Consider the following 15956-nt stretch of genomic DNA (forward strand, 5'->3'; position numbering starts at 1 on the left):
GACCTGAGACATGGAGTGGGCAAGATCCCTTGGTAATGGCCAAGGTAACCACAAAGAATCAAAGACCACAACAACTGTACAAGTGCAGTTTCCTTGCAAACTTTATTGTGATTAAAATTCCAGAGACAGTACCAGCTCCACACATCTCAATGGCACTATCTTTGTCTGGGTTCCCGAGTCTCTCTCATCCCAATCTTCCAAATACTCTGGTTTCTCAGGAAGGAGAAACCTAGGACCAGTATAAATGTGCCTTCTCAGGGTCTAGAGCTGGCCCTGGGTGGAGCTGTGAGAGATCAGGAACAGGGCTTCCTGGCCTGACAGCGATGATTCTGGAGGCAGCGTGTGGAGCAGAAAGAGAAGTCAAGGTAGTGAAAGGGAATGAGGCCTTGGAGGGATGTCCCACAGCTCAAGCAGCGTCTGAACGGAGGAAGAAAAAAATGGATGTACAGGTACCCATAAACTTTCCATCCAAGTATCCCTGTCCCTCTTCCTGCCATTTCTATTTCCACTCCATAGGTTCAAAGAACTTCTCACATCCCCTCAACAGCCTTTGTATGTAGGCACTCATTCTACTTGCCCAAACATTATGGTCCGCCCATCATCACTCCTGCCCCCCTCCACATACCCAGCATTGACGATTGCAGAGTCAGGGGTCTGAGGGGTAGGATCTCCCAACTGAACAGCCAGTCGGCGCTCTGCAGCCACAGCTCTCTGAGGAGAAGAGAAGTTATCTCAAGGACAAGGCCCCAGTGGTGGGTAGGGTACCCAAGAAGTACCAGTTGAACATTGGGAAGGGACTAGACCTCTCAGGAAGTCTCAGGGTGGAAGAGAAAACCTCCAGCCTCACCTTCTCTCTGTCACTGAGAGCAGCAAATCGCTGCTGCTCTTCTTGCTCCTGCTTCTCCTGCTCCCTCTGTTTCCGCTGCTGCTCCTCCCGTTGCCTCCGGGCTGCCTTCTGCTCCCTTTTCCGCATAGCCTTCCGTGCCTCCATTTCTGATGTCAGTGGCCCTGGCACCTGGAGGATTTCGGGGAAGGTAAGAGGTAAGACACATAAAAACTATCCTTGGTAAATCTAAGGAAGTAGAAGAGATCTAGTCGGGATTTATGATGTCATCCCACTCTGCTGCTGCTTCCTTTCCCAGCTGACCTGAGCCTTGCTGTAATCATAAGCATCGGGATTCTTCTCCATGAACCTTCGGAACTCATTACGTGTTGCTTTGTCAGCTGCAACCATGTATGGCGGCCGAGTCCGGAAGTCCCTAGGTGTGGAAACCCCCAAAATGGGTTCAACTTGCCTGTTGCATCTCCTAACATCATCACCTAACCAGACCGAGGGGAACACTGTCAAGTAGCTAATGCCAACGTTAGTCTTCAGATCGTCCTCTCTGTACCCCAAAGGGCTCGCCGTGGGGACCCTTACCGGACAGTGGGGTCAGCACCTGCCTCTAGCAGCAAGCGAACCACTGAGCCTCTCCCAGCTGCGGCTGCTGCATGCAGGAGGGTGAAGCCACTGGAGCCCAAGGGGGCATTGAGCAGAGACAGAACTTCAGGGTCTGTGGGGCTGGCAGCTAGGTGGATTTTCAGCATCCCAATATCTCCAGCTCTGCAAGCAGCAAGAAGCATGTCCCAAAGCTCTGGCTGGCCAGGGACCTTGGCCTCATCCATGAAAGGCTCCAAAGCCTTGGTTGACTGTGAGAAGGCCTTGTCTTCTTGAGGTTGTTGGGGAAGAGCCACATGTGCCCCAACCTCCAGGTCTTGGCTTTTCTCTCTCTTATTCCTTTTTCTCCTCCTCCGCTTGGGCAATATCTCAAATTCACGAAGATCCAGGGTCCCAATTGTCGACTCTACTAGATCCAACTCTACCTGGAAGTCATCCTCTCCCTCTGACTCTGAACCTAGGGAAAAACCCGATGTATTAGATCCATCTAAATAAGCAGAGTGTAAGGATGCGGGCTATCTCAGATCATAAGAATGTACATAAAGAGATAATCCAGATCATCTTGAAATAAAATTATTTGTATTGTCACCCAAGATAAAGTAGCATATTGAGAGTTGAATCAATTAGTATGACATGCAGAAATGAAGCTTTCAGTCCCAACAAGTACAGTCCTTAAGACTCCCATGAGCAGCCTTAAGATGGTGCACACAGAGGAAAGCACAGAAGTAGTGACAGCTATGCAGGTCAAGAGTCTGCAGCCCAGGAAGCATCTAGTAAGACAGGTAAATTCTGTGAGATTCATGCAACACATATTTAAACATTTTCATGCTAAGACGTTTCTGAGTACTGCGGATACAGCAATGAATGGAAGCAGTAATAGGAGATTTGGGAAGGTCACTAAATATGTCTCCAAAATTGCTATCACATATCCCATATTATCAACAGACCTGTGTGTGTGTGTTGCATGAGGCTCATCTATAAATAGGAAAGCAAGAGTAGGGGATTTGCTACTACATTTCCAGGACAAACACCCAAATAAAGTTTGATAGTTGACAGATGGTACTCAAACCCTGTTTGGGAGAGTCCTCATTCTGCTCTACTGCCCCATTTTCATCACTGGGAACCTTTCTTTCTTCCTCAATAGCCTTCCTCTCTCTCATTGTCTTCCAGTATGACTGAGGTGAGTCCAACCTGACTCTCTCCCGGGGGTCTTCTCCTGCCATAAAACAAAAGATGTTGCACAAGTTTAGCTGAGGAGAACCCAGCCCAGGTTTTCTCCATGAAGATGGGATTGGGCTGCAGTCCAAGGGCTAGAAAATCATCTGGATACACAAATGAGAACCCGAGGTTTGGTTTAGAAGGTTCGGGAAGGTCTATGGAGTTGAGATCAGGGTCAAAGGCTCACCGTGAATATGCAAAGTGGTCAGCTTATGGAACACACGCTGTAGCTCTTGGAAGGTGGGTCTGCGGGTTGCGAGGGGGATATCCCAAAGTCGGGGATCCCCCCGTTGCAGGGGTGCCCCTTGGCCTCCGAAGAACAAGGACCGGCCAGAACGGGGGGCACGCAGCAGTATTGTCTCAGCCTCCCCCAACGCCTTAGCCCAGCCTGGCTCTGCCAGCAGGTCACGAACATCCTAGAGAAGAAAGTCATAGCCCTGTATATCTTCACTTGTTATTTTTAAATCTCCAACCAAAAAAATGGCCCCATGTGTAGGGAGTGAAAGGTAGAAATTAACACAGAGGGAGGAAGGATTCCTGAGGATCCATCCTATTCTACCTTTACCCAGAAATAATAAAGACTGGAAGATAAAGGAGTCAACTGCTTTACTGTACATTTAATAAGTTGAGGGGAAAAGGTACATTAGTGGGCCACGAAATCTGAGATGCCTAACTTACCTTATATAGTGCAGCTTCATTGTAGCGCCTCAGGTTGGCTCCAGCAGAGCGAGAAGCCCCACCCCGGGCATCATGAAGTCCCTGGGCTGTGCCACGCTTGGCCCGTACTGTGTAGCGGTGAAAGGTTTTATGTGTCACCACTTCTCTTCTATAGACAACACAGACTCAGTACTGGAAAACTGATACTCCCAGTTGAACAGGATCCATTCCATCCTTAACCCCACACAGCACCCTCTCACCCTTGGAAAATGGCACCAGCAAAGTGCCCAGCTGCAGCCATGAGTACCACACAGTGTCTAGGACCTCCGCTTTGCAGGTTTTGTAGCAGCAGTTCTGGCTCTTCTGGGAGCACCTAGATGACAGGAGCAGCACAAACATATCTGTTACACTCATTGAGAGTAAGAAACCAAGTGCCAGTGCTAACTACTTCACATGCATTATCATTTAATACAACCACTTGAGGCATGGTCTCCTTTATAGACAAGGAAATGTGAGGCTTGTAGAGGTGATCAAGATCAAGTGGTAGAACTAGAATCCAAACCCAGACTGGTCTGTTTCTAAACTTAATTCCATCACACTTGACCCAAGAGTCAGGCCAGTTCAATACAAGCCTGCTGTTAAGCCTGATACCCACACCCAATAGGAAGGAAGAAGAGAAGTGAGAAATGGGCTGAGTGAAGTGAAAATCTGGGCTGAATGTACAAAAGGTTGGAATTAACCACACAACCTGTGCCGTCACTTGCCTGGTGAGGGCCTAGGACACAGCGATACGCATAAAGAAACTGGCCCTGGGCATTTTGGAAAAGAACTCGATGGGAGCAGAAGCCTTGGGATCTGTTAGACTTCTCAAACTCAACCCTCTCCTCATCAGGTATCTGTAAGTCCTCCTCATGGGCTGAGTCTGAGTCTTCTGATCCTGAGATGCTGGAAAGATCTCCTGAAACATGAGATACATGTTTGATCCCTCATCTTTGAACTTTCCTCAAGCTCCTAAATGAGGGCCTTCCTCCACCCCCATGTGCTACTCCCACAAAGGTCTCCCACCAGACATCACCTGTGGAGCTCTGCTTTTCAAAGTCCTGGGCAGACAGGAGAGGCTTGTCCTTGAGACGTTGCTTTAGGTTAAACCGATGCCAATCAAGCTTATAATGTTCCCTCTGGTAGGAGTCAATGAGGGAAGCAGAATGTGGAAATATGCCCCAGCCTGGCCCTTTATGGTACCCAAGACCAGTAACAGAGTAAGGTAACACCAACTGCCTTATTCAAAATGTGAACCTTTAATCATTATCCATCAAATGTCTCCTCTCCCACTATTCTACTTTTTAATCCACCATTTGTTTCTGCACCTGGTGTTTTACCTGTTCCTGATGGTTCTGGAAGGTCTGGTCACAGGTTGAACAAAATAACTTCCCTGAAATATCCAGAGGACCCTGGAATGGTTTTCTTTCTGGGCTTGTTTTCACCACTGAACCTAAATAAGGGAGGGTAATTAGAGGTGGAAAGGGAGTCCAAATGGATAGTACCTGGAATTTTATTCAGGAATATATATATATATATATATATATATATATATATATATATATATATATATCTTCCTCTGCCACATGCAAAAGAGATAGCATGTCCTTGCCTTCAAGGAATTTATAGTCTAGTAATGAATCGATAAATGCCACATGCCCGGCTGGCATGGCTCAGTGATTGAGCATCAACCAATGAACCAAGAGGTCACTGCTCAATTCCCAGTCAGGGCACATGCCTGGGCTGTAGGCTCAATCCCCAGTGTGGGACATAAAGGAGGCAGCCAATCAGTGATTCTCATCATTGATGTTTCTCTCTCACTCTCCCTTCCTCTCTGAAATCAATAAAAATATATTAAAAGAAACAAATAGCATAGTAATCACTTTATACAATAAAGATGCTTCTGAAAAGATACATGTAAAATGAATAAGTCAAACATTGTATTTAAATTAACCAAAGGGTTTTAGAGGACTCTTGCAGAAAATATATGTTGGTATGGTTAAAATTATTTTTAACTGTTTAAAAACCACTTCCTGAAGGCCAATTTTTTTAAGTTTATGTTTCAAATTATAGTGTGCAGTTTGTTTAAAAAAGGTTCAAGAAAAATATAGCCAAACTAAAATTGTACATAACCAAATATGATATTGTTTTATATTCAGCATGAAGGAATGATTGATTGGAATTCAGTTAAATTTGTACTATATCTAGGAAATTAAAAAAAAAAAAAGGTCTAGGAGTTTTTGAAGTGTTTTTGTAGGTAGGGCATTACTGAGACAAGAACATAAGCAATGACAAGAGACTTATTTGGAGACACTAGTAATTCAGGGATCTGTGTTAGAAACAACCTCGAGACTGAGGGAATTTAAGATACATTTCATCCCGTAGAAGCAGATGTCAACAAGGGCTCCTAAACTGGGAAACCCCAATAGGAATGTGTTCTGTCATGTTTCTCGTGGGTTCACCCCAAATCTTCCCGGATACCTGGAGAGAAAGTCCGCAGTGCCTGGGCCAGAGTCTCCCCGGGACGGTGTCTCACTAGGATCAGGCCCCTAAGGACCGGAGCATCCACGCTGAGATCAAACAGGGAGACCGACGTAGGAGCCTGGGCTGCAGCTGGAGCCGGCGACATGGCTGAGCAGAAAAGAGGGGAGAAAAGCAGAGTCCTCCCGGAGCGAGGTCCGACAGCCGCGTGTACTGCCTGCCAGACTCCGGTCTCCACCGCGCTGCAGGGCACCTCGTCCCTCACCCCGGGACCAGGAGTCAGCTGTGGGATCAATACGTGACCCCCGCCCGCTTTCTCATACCTCCCGCCTCGTCTCCGGCCACACGAGAGTGAAACGGGAGAGCGTCCAGCTTTCAAATCGAAACCAACAGAGTTAAAAATCACTCAAAGCGACCGCTCTTCGTGATTCGTGCGATGAGCTCCATCCATGACTAAGCCGCGTGCGCTCCTCCTCGCCCGCGGAGGCTGTACCACAAATCCCAAACTGCAGCGAGTTACGCACGTCCACAGTTCCAAGCCTGGATTTCTGCAACTCCAGGGCGATCTCGCAGCTACGGTGCCGCGGACGGGACAAACAGCAGCGCCTTCACCTGGGCCCCGCCCCACGCAGAGCGCCCTATTGGCCTTCCGGCCGCTCAGGACCCGCCTTTAGTCCCGCCCCCGGAGCGGGAGGGGGGGGGGAATCGGCCGCCGTGTCTCCGCCCCGCCGTGCTCATTGGCCAGGCTGGCTGCCGGTGACAGTAAGTGGCAGACGCCGGGCCTAGCGCTCTGGGTCGGGTCGAGTCCTCCGGAGCTGCTGGATCCCCAGGATCCGCGGGGTCACGTTCCCGAGGTGAACCGCGAGGCCGGGTACTGGTATCTCAGGGCCTGGGCCGGGCCAGGCGGAGGGCGCCCGCGGAGACCGGAGTGAGCTCGCGGCGGGTAACGGGGGAAGGGGCGCCGCGGGCGGGGCGCAGGCGCGCGGCCGGAGTGTTTTGATAACCGGGCACGCGGGCGGGCGCGCGCCAGGCGGCGGGGCCGCGCGCAGGGTTGTCCGCTGTAGGGAGCCGAGCCCCGGGCCGGACCGTCCTGGGCGCGCTGGGCTCCAGTCGTGGCAACTGGGTGTGGGGGGGAGCAACCCAGCCCACCGCGGGTGTCAACTGTCGGACGGGCTCTCACCGCCAACATCCGCAAGAACCCTTGAGCCCAGGCCCGGCCGGCTGGGGTTCCATGGGCCCTGGGTCCACATTGCCCGGTGAGTGGTGAGTTCCCTGAGGGTTTCATCAGCTCCTTTGGACCCAGGGCCCTCACGAACCTAGAGAATCCCACCCGGGGCAGGCTGAGCCGTGCTCCAGGGCCCCAAGACTGGGTGAGTGCCACCTGGACCATGCCTGGCTCCATGGACCTACAGAACACACAGTTCGTCCTGGATCTGAATCTACACGGACTGGTCAGGACTTCCCATCCAGAAGTTATGCTTGCCTGCTGTCCCTTCAGTGCTAGGGAAGCAGGGGAAGAGGTTGACCAGAAAGGTCTCATTGGGTTTGTGGCTTTGTGGACCCTGTTGGCCTAATTTCTGAGGCTGAGGTGGAGCAATGGAGAGACCTCGGGCTGGTACTGACTCAGTCTTCACAGCTTCAATAAGTCACTTCTTGAGTTGAATGAGTGGTCCTTTATAGTGCTACCAGAGGAAATGCGCATAACCCTAGGCTTTCCCAGGCTTGGCCCTTTCTTAGTGGGGTTGGGGGGGTGGGGTGGGGGATGCCTTCGAAGATGTTTTTTTCCTTCCCCACTCCCTACTCTCTGGGGCCTGACATCTTCTCCAGCAGCTGCAGAGCCAGGACATCAAAGCTGGAGTGAAACAGACACTGTCCATGGAGCTGGTAAGACCATGTGCTTATTTGTTTACAAAATGCTTCCAAACTGCTAGTCTCTTAGGAGACCAGGTTTCTCCAGAAGGGCAGGGAGAGGGCCCCTTCTCTCTACTAATAGAAAATGAAACAGATCCCCCAAAGGGGTGGAGTCTGACTTCAGGCCAGCAGGCCTCAGCATATACTCAGGAAAGGCTCTTGGAATGACTGACCTCACTGGCCAGTTAAGGTCGCCCAAGCCCTGAACTTACTCCTATCCTTTCATTACTCCTTCTCCTCTGTCTTTCAGTCAAGAAGATGGTAGTGGGAACCAAGGATTCTTTCTCACTCTTGGTCTAGTAGGCAGGACAGCAGACAAGCAAACCCTGGGTCTCTTTATCCTCATTTCTGGCAGGTGGATAAGGTGGACCGGGGGCGGTGGTGATGGCGCAGTTTGACACTGAATACCAGCGCCTAGAGGCCTCCTACAGCGATTCACCCCCAGGAGAGGAGGACCTGCTGGTGCACGTCCCTGAGGGGAGCAAGTGTAAGTTCTTGGCCATGACAGCCAGAGATGGGGCATGGGGGAGAGTTGGTGGAGTGGGGAGCAAGGGGCTTTCGTTCCTTCAGGGCTCTGACATCTCTGTTCCTGTGCCCACAGCACCTTGGCACCACATCGAAAACCTCGACCTCTTCTTCTCTCGAATATCCTTTGTGTCTCTGTGTTGTAGCTGCGGGACGTTTAGCCGCTCTCTAAGCCAGGCCTCTGATGGGAAGTTGAGGTGATTTTGACTATAATCCCTGTAAGGGGACGGAACTATTGAGGTTAAAGGAGGATGGGGGAAGTAATGATTATTGTAAGTAATGATATCCCACATTTACCAAGAGCTATGTACCTTTTACTTTTTTTTAAGTGTTGTGATTTTTTTTTTTTGGTTGTTTTTAATATTTATATTGATTTCAGAGAGGAATGTAGGAGAGACAGAAACATCAATGATGAGCAAGAATTACTGCCTTATGCATGCCCCACACTGGGGATCAAGCCCACAACCTGGGCATGTGCCCTGACTAGGAATTGAACCGTGACCTCCTGGTTCATAGGTTGACATTCAACCACACTGACCAGGCTGTGCCTTTCACTTTGTGGTGTTTATTTATAAGGAACCACTCTGAGAATAATCCTCCTTTTTGATGGGATGCTAATAACCATAATAATTAATGTCTTTTGATTCACTCTGTGTCAGCTCTGTGATAAATACTTTACATGCATTGTCTTAGACTTAATAATCCTATGAGACAGGTGCTGTTACCCCCAATATATCACTGCAGACAAAAGCTTAAAGAGGTTAAGTACTTGGCCAAAATTACATGGCCAGGACTTAAGCTCAGGTATGTGACACCAAAGTCTGTGCTCTTAATTGCTATCTCTACAAACCACTTTTCCTTAAGAATTACACGTTTATAATCTACACCAGAAGAATGGCTTCACTTGTATGCTCATCGGGGAGATCTTTGAGCTTATGTAAGTATAAAAAGTGGTGGATCATTTGGTGAAGGAATACATCTCAGCCTTTACTCTCCTTGAGCTCCCCGCTGGCTCTACCTGCCAATGCATCTAGTCCTGGGCTCAAAATGCTGCAAACCTTTCCATTTCAGGGACTGGATATGGCACCAAAATTTACAGCCTTCACCATTTTTATCTCCCATATAAGCTTTCCAAGTTCTGTCTCTTCCATGAAGAGAATTGAGACTTGATCATTTCATCAGCGCTCCAATGGAATGGGCATGGTTCAGAGATACCAGCCTCTTGAGAAAAGTGTCTCTGTTCTGCCTTGGTTGCGCCCTAGACCTGCTGCTGGGCAGAGAGCCTTCTAAGAGGAAGGAGCCATATGGCCTTGCCAAAGAGGAAGGGGTTGGGAAACTGTCCCTCAGTAAGAAAAGAGTTCAAATCCCCAAAGGGCTTCTAACTACTATCTCAAAAGAAAGTCAGGGACCAGGAACCAGTGACAACAATCAAGACTTTTGAAAGAGTCCAGTAAGTAGTGGCAGAGATTACTGTGAGGCGAAAGACAGAAGCAAACTGATTCTATAGGGCCTGAAGCTAAAAGCAAAAAAAATAGGAGCTTGTTTGTAGGGCTGAGCAATAGAGAGAGCCCACTAGGAGTTCCCCAGCCCCTCCATTTCCTAGAGGCTGCTCCCTAATCTTGTTCTGCTGCTTCCAGACTCCTCTCTTTTCTACGCTCTTTCACTGGTGCCTCTCTGACTTGGGCTGCGCCCCCTCTTCCTAATTCCCCAGGCAGTTCCTCTTTGTGGTTGCTTTCACCACCTTTCTGGTCAGCTGTGTGGACTATGACATCTTATTTGCCAACAAGATGGTGAACCACAGTCTTCACCCTACCGAGCCCGTCAAGGTCACTCTGCCAGATGCCTTTTTGCCTGCCCAAGTCTGTAGTGCCAGGTAAGGGCTGCAGGTCAGAGGGCATCAGAGTCTGTAGTTCTGATCGAAGGTGGGGGTGGAGTGGAATGTGAGGCAGTAACACATCCCCTAGAACAGAGACTCAGGCCCAGCCTTGCCGAATCCTCCAGGAGAGCAGCATATCTGCCAAGAATCCTTAAAGATACCCCTTCTCGCCATTGTTTACCCCACCAGGATTCAGGAAAATGGCTCTCTCATCACCATTCTGGTCATCGCTGGTGTCTTCTGGGTCCACCGGCTTATCAAGTTCATCTATAACATTTGCTGCTACTGGGAGATCCACTCCTTCTACCTGCATGCTCTGCGCATCCCCATGGTGAGCCTGGGAAGTTAGGCAGTTAGCGTCATAGCCCAAGATGCCTTCTTCACCTTGGTAAGGGTGGGGGGTATTCCTGAGCATCAGGCCTCCTCAGCTGTCATTGGCAGGTGAGGGAGCATCTGCTTAAGGGCTCCACTCAACTAAGCATAGGACCCCTGAGCCTCTGGGTAATGGAGGGCAAGGGGTCAAGGCAACCATCCCACCTCCCACACCTTGTCTCTTCCCCACCCCACAGTCTGCCCTTCCATACTGCACGTGGCAGGAAGTGCAGGCTCGGATCGTGCAGACCCAGAAAGAGCACCAGATCTGTATCCACAAGCGTGAGCTGACAGAGCTGGACATATACCACCGCATCCTCCGATTCCAGAATTACATGGTGGCGCTGGTGAACAAATCCCTCCTGCCCCTGCGTTTCCGCCTGCCTGGCCTTGGGGAGGTTGTCTTCTTCACCCGTGGCCTCAAGTACAACTTCGAGCTGATCCTCTTCTGGGGTCCTGGCTCTCTGTTTCTCAATGAGTGGAGCCTCAAGGCCGAGTACAAACGTGGGGGGCAACGGCTAGAGTTGGCCCAGCGCCTCAGCAACCGCATCCTCTGGATTGGCATCGCCAACTTCCTGCTGTGCCCCCTCATCCTCATCTGGCAGATCCTCTATGCCTTCTTCAGCTACGCTGAGGTGCTGAAGCGGGAGCCTGGGGCCCTGGGAGCTCGTTGCTGGTCACTCTATGGCCGCTGCTACCTCCGCCACTTCAACGAGCTGGAGCATGAGCTGCAGTCCCGTCTGAACCGTGGCTACAAGCCAGCCTCCAAGTACATGAATTGCTTCTTGTCACCTCTGCTGACACTGTTGGCCAAGAATGGCGCCTTCTTTGCTGGCTCCATCCTGGCCGTGCTCATCGCCCTCACCATCTACGACGAAGATGTGTTAGCTGTGGAACACGTCCTCACCACCGTCACACTCCTGGGGGTCACTGTGACCGTGTGCAGGTGGGCAGGGTAGCAGGTGGGAGCGAGCTGACTAGTATTCCCTGGCAAGGCTGACATCTCACTGTGACCCTCATCCTGTAGGTCCTTTATCCCAGACCAGCACATGGTGTTCTGCCCTGAGCAGCTGCTCCGCGTGATCCTCGCTCACATCCACTACATGCCCGACCACTGGCAGGGTAATGCCCACCGCTCGCAGACCCGGGACGAGTTTGCCCAGCTCTTCCAGTACAAGGCAGTGAGTGGAGTTGGAGTTAGGGCCTGCTAGAAACTGGCTGATAGCTTGGTGGTGAGGCCGGGGATCCCTCCTGCTCTCATGGCTGTGGTCCCTTCCCTTGTAGGTGTTCATCTTGGAGGAGTTGCTGAGCCCCATTGTCACACCCCTCATCCTCATCTTCTGCCTGCGTCCACGGGCCCTGGAAATTATAGACTTCTTCCGCAATTTCACCGTGGAGGTCGTTGGTGTTGGAGATACCTGCTCCTTTGCCCAGATGGATGTTCGCCAGCATGGGCACCCTCAGGTACAGGGAGAGGAGGGGACAGGCGGCTAGAGACAGTGCTGGCAAATTGCAGAAAGGTATCTATCCTGAGCCAGCACATCAAAAACAGCAGCCCTGTCTCCAGGCACTCACTGTTTGGTAAACAGGAGTCTGGGCTGGATGTTAGCCCTAAACTTGCAGCTTTGGCCAAGAAGCTTCCTGAGAAAGGCACACATCAAGCAGTTAGCTCAGCATGTGGCCACTCCTGGGGTGGGCACCAGGGAGTTAGCTGTGGAACACGGACAAGATACATTGCAGTCTCTGTCCTCCAGGGGCAAACATCTCCCTAGCAGGAAGGGTAAAAAAAGGGTTCCTGTAAGAGGACTATCCCCTCACTGTGGCCTCTCTCGTGCAGTGGCTATCTGCTGGTCAGACCGAGGCCTCAGTGTACCAGCAAGCCGAGGACGGGAAAACAGAGTTGTCACTTATGCACTTTGCCATCACCAACCCTGCCTGGCAGCCACCACGTGAGAGCACGGCCTTCCTGGGTTTCCTCAAGGAACAGGTTCAGCGGGATGGAGCAGCTGCTGGCCTTGCCCAAGGGGGTGTACTCCCTGAAAATGCCCTCTTTACATCCATCCAGTCCCTACAATCTGAGTCTGAGGTGTGTTCCTGGGGGCTGGGAAATGATGGGCAGAGTGGACTCCAGGAGCTGGAGTTGAGGACTGGGCATGGGGCGGAAGGGCCTACCCTATCGTTTTCCTTCTCTCTGTTCAATCTGTGCCATTGGTTCCTGATGTAAAAAATATTGGGGGCCCCAGAGGCTTCCCTCCTGCCCTGAGAATTGTCACCCCTTTCTTTCATAGCCACTGAGTCTTATTGCAAATGTAGTGGCCGGCTCATCTTGCCGCGGTCCTTCACTGCCCAGAGACCTGCAGGGTTCAAGGCACAGGACTGAAGTCGCCTCTGCCCTGTGCTCCTTCTCCCCTCTGCAATCTGGCCAGGTTTCCACGGGCCGGGCGCCCAGTACCATGACAGGCTCCGGGTGAGCAGAGGTGGGCCAAGATGGGAGGGCATGGCAGTAGCACCTAGTATTTTTATATCAGTTCAGAAATGTTAATAACTGCTGTCTGTCTGTGCTGGGAGGGACAGGATGGATGCCAGGACAGCCAGCTCTGGGAGCAGTGTGTGGGAAGGACAGCTGCAGAGCCTGGTGCTGTCAGAATATGCATCCACTGAGATGAGCCTGCACGCCCTCTATATGCACCAGGTAAGTGGGCAGCAAGGAGCAAGGCCACAGACCCAAAGTAGCAGTTGAAAAATGGAATAGAGGGTTTTAGATGTGGAGAAGCAAGATGTAGGTTTAAATCTCTGCCCTGCCATTTACCTGCTCTGAAATTTCCATTCCAACATATACCCTCTTACTATCCATTTAGCCAAGCTTATTCTCATTCAGGACCTTTACACACTGTGGTTTCCCCTGCCAAGAAGCCCTTTCCCTGAGATATTTATATGGCTCCCTCCTCATCAGATCTCTGCTCTTACCTTTTCCATGTGACCCGTCTCTGGCCACACTAAGGAAAAACTTCCCTTGCCCGCCCTTCTGAATCTTCCCACTCCATTTTTCTCCATAGTACTTTACCATTTGACATATTTTATTATTCCCTTATTTGTTTATTGTATATTCCCCCTTCCTCCTAAGTATATCAGAAAAAAAAGTATATATAAGCCCGAAAAGGGCTTGGATTTTGGTCTGTTTTTCACTGTTATATCACCAGCACCTAAAAGAGTGCCTGGCACTTAGATCCATAATTAGTTCTTGAATCAAGTGACTAGATACAATGGGTGCTAATATAACCTTTGCCCAGGCTCATTCCAGGGATCTGCTAAGAATTTAACCTGTAAAACATTGTATGTATGTATATTGTTATGTATATTAACACAATAGACGCTCAGGTCAGTGATTCTAGGTGAGGTGGTATAAATAGGAACTGGCTGATACTATGGAGGAGAGCAGCAGTTTCAGACAGATACCCTTCTGTTCCCAACTAATGAGCCTTCCACTTCCCAGCTCCACAAGCAGCAGGCCCAGGCTGAACCTGAGAGGCATGTGTGGCACCGCCGGGAGAGTGATGACAGTGGGGAGAGTGCTCCTGAAGAGGGGGGAGAAGGTGCCCGGCACCTCCAACCTATCCCCCGCTCTGCCAGCTATCCCTGTGCCGCCGCACCCCGGCCTGGAGCACCTGAGACCACTGCCCTGCAGGGGGGCTTCCAGAGGCGCTACGGTGGCATCACAGGTATCCAGCGGACGTTCAGGAGGACACAGCCTTTCTTCACATCCCTCTTGGTGAAGAAGGAAGTCAGAGGGACCAGAAAGGAGAAAAACACCTCTCTGTCCCCACCCAGGGCAACCCCAGAACCCTTTCCCTCATTCCTGTTTGTATTCATTCTAAGAGTATGTTTACTTGTGTCTCTAGATCCTGGCACAGTGCCCCGGGCTCCCTCTCACTTCTCCCGGCTGCCCCTTGGCGGGTGGGCTGAAGATGGACAGTCAGCATCAAGGCACCCAGAGCCTGTGCCCGAGGAGGGCTCTGAGGATGAGCTTCCCCCTCAGGTGCACAAGGTAAGGGCTCTAGGACCTATTAACAGCCCAAAATAGCAACTGCCAGGCTGAGGTCACAGCTCACACGAAGAAAGTTGGGCCTCTCAAGCAGAGATTCTGCACCCTTTCATCCAAAATATACTCCTCTTTCTTTCCTCACCTGCTCTGAAATACAGGCCTTGATTTTGCCTTTGCTTACCTCCCCAAGAATCAAGCTTTCCTTTTCTTTTATCTCCAGGCTTCTGTTAAGCAAGCAGCAGACAGCTGAAGACTATCTCTACTACCAACCCTCTTCTCTCCACAGGTCTAGACAAGGCTGAGGAGGGTCCCTATGCCCCAGGATGGAGGCATCTGTTGCCCTGCCATCCCATCCACCTGCCACAGAGGGCTTCTCTGAGTGTTGCCTGGCTCCACGCGTATGGTGTTTGTGTGTCCGTGCCTGGCCAAGAGCGGTGCCAATACTGGGCTCACCACAGCTCCAGGAGAGAAATCGGGGGCCTAGGAACCAGGACACACAGGACTCGAGCCTCATCCCCAGGAACCCACTTGGCTCAGAGTGTGGTGCTAGAAACTGGTCCCCAGCCCAGCCCCAGTACTGCCACCTTTGCACCTACCCCTATGAGTTTCCAGAGGACTTCCCACCACAGAAGCTGCCAACCAGGGAGAACCTGTGCCAACTGTGGAGTGGGGAGGTTGGGCCTGGACCCTCAACCTCTGTGGCCTCCCTCTCCCCACCCTGAACAGATGAGCAGCTCAGGCTGTGGCCCTTACCTCACCCCCATTTCTCCCAGTGCTACAGCCTGCTCACCCCTCCCTTCCTGCACATCACTGGCATGTGAGCTGCTTGCTCTGGTTCTGTTCGCTTGTTTCCCTTCTCTTCAACTTTTGGTTTGCGTTGGCGTAGAGGCCCTAGCTCCCAGCTCCTCACGCTATCTTTTGACACTAAGGATGTTTCTAAATTACAGGAGCAGGATGGACATTTTTTTGCTGCCCTGTCCAATTTTTCAGATGGCCCCTGGGAGACTGAGGCCTTCCTGGACCCCATTACTGCTTATTGTACCCCCATCCCTCCCTCTTGCACAAGGGACGGGTTCGAGTATGCCCTGGTCCTACCTCCCAGCAAGAGAGCTCTAGCCTGCCTCCTGTTGTCCCCTAGAGGGGGACAAAGGGGCGGCAGGATGGCTTTGCCCTAGGCTTTGGGCTGCCGCATTGCATGCTGGGACCCAGCTCTTACCCTCAGCCCCACCCTCACTCGACTCTGGTCCGCTGCTGTGAGTTGTGAGTTGCGCTGCCTGAAATCACAGTGAAACTGAACGTGGTGGGGACTGTGTACAGCTTGATTACCCTTAATAAAGAAGGGACTTTGACCAGGTCGCGGCCATGTTGTCTCCACGGGTAGGGTTTTGGGGACAAGC

The 15956-nt window shown here is 51.2% G+C and overlaps 2 protein-coding genes across 18 annotated transcripts; one reads left to right on the forward strand and one right to left on the reverse strand.

The window, feature by feature from the left end:
- Window positions 1-77: 77 nt before the first annotated feature.
- ANKZF1 (ankyrin repeat and zinc finger peptidyl tRNA hydrolase 1) lies at window positions 78-6451 on the reverse strand. 2 transcript variants are annotated; one of them, XM_084893096.1, is made up of 14 exons: window positions 6157-6451; window positions 5834-5983; window positions 4693-4805; window positions 4389-4491; window positions 4078-4271; window positions 3574-3686; window positions 3335-3482; window positions 2844-3072; window positions 2508-2654; window positions 1421-1895; window positions 1148-1259; window positions 848-1015; window positions 626-711; window positions 78-417 (listed from the first exon to the last, which is right to left on the reverse strand). In XM_084893096.1, the coding sequence occupies exons 2-14, from the start codon at window positions 5979-5981 to the stop codon at window positions 294-296; spliced, it is 2160 nt and encodes a 719-aa protein (XP_084749222.1). In that variant the 5' UTR covers window positions 5982-5983; window positions 6157-6451; the 3' UTR covers window positions 78-293. The 2 variants fall into 2 exon arrangements, with proteins under 2 accessions (XP_084749222.1, XP_084749223.1); XM_084893097.1 differs by lacking the exon at window positions 4389-4491 and having other exon boundaries at window positions 5834-6447.
- Window positions 6452-6575: 124 nt separating this feature from the next.
- ATG9A (autophagy related 9A) lies at window positions 6576-15908 on the forward strand. 16 transcript variants are annotated; one of them, XM_084891633.1, is made up of 16 exons: window positions 6576-6687; window positions 7661-7717; window positions 8100-8231; window positions 8346-8389; window positions 9142-9206; window positions 9981-10142; window positions 10335-10476; window positions 10715-11463; window positions 11545-11698; window positions 11802-11981; window positions 12355-12603; window positions 12806-12984; window positions 13086-13209; window positions 14011-14236; window positions 14417-14562; window positions 14846-15908. In XM_084891633.1, the coding sequence occupies exons 3-16, from the start codon at window positions 8129-8131 to the stop codon at window positions 14849-14851; spliced, it is 2529 nt and encodes an 842-aa protein (XP_084747759.1). In that variant the 5' UTR covers window positions 6576-6687; window positions 7661-7717; window positions 8100-8128; the 3' UTR covers window positions 14852-15908. The 16 variants fall into 16 exon arrangements, with proteins under 16 accessions (XP_084747759.1, XP_084747754.1, XP_084747752.1 ...); XM_084891628.1 differs by having other exon boundaries at window positions 13092-13209; XM_084891626.1 differs by having other exon boundaries at window positions 6602-6776; window positions 13092-13209.
- Window positions 15909-15956: the final 48 nt, after the last annotated feature.

Source organism: Pipistrellus hanaki (genome assembly GCF_964339955.1).
Source record: "Pipistrellus hanaki genome assembly, chromosome: 8".
NCBI lineage: Eukaryota > Metazoa > Chordata > Mammalia > Chiroptera > Vespertilionidae > Pipistrellus > Pipistrellus hanaki.

Coding starts and splice junctions, on each gene's coding strand:
- ANKZF1 (XM_084893096.1), bottom strand. CDS start 5,981: ATGTCGCCGGCTCCAGCTGCAGCCCAGGCTCCTACGTCGGTCTCCCTG. Junction 4,272..4,388: donor TGAAAAGCAGAGCTCCACAG/GTGATGTCTGGT, acceptor CTCATGTTTCAG/GAGATCTTTCCAGCATCTCA. Junction 2,655..2,843: donor GACCACTTTGCATATTCACG/GTGAGCCTTTGA, acceptor GTTTTATGGCAG/GAGAAGACCCCCGGGAGAGA.
- ATG9A (XM_084891633.1), top strand. CDS start 8,129: ATGGCGCAGTTTGACACTGAATACCAGCGCCTAGAGGCCTCCTACAGC. Junction 8,390..9,141: donor TCGACCTCTTCTTCTCTCGA/ATATCCTTTGTG, acceptor TAAGAATTACAC/GTTTATAATCTACACCAGAA. Junction 11,699..11,801: donor AGCTCTTCCAGTACAAGGCA/GTGAGTGGAGTT, acceptor CTTCCCTTGTAG/GTGTTCATCTTGGAGGAGTT.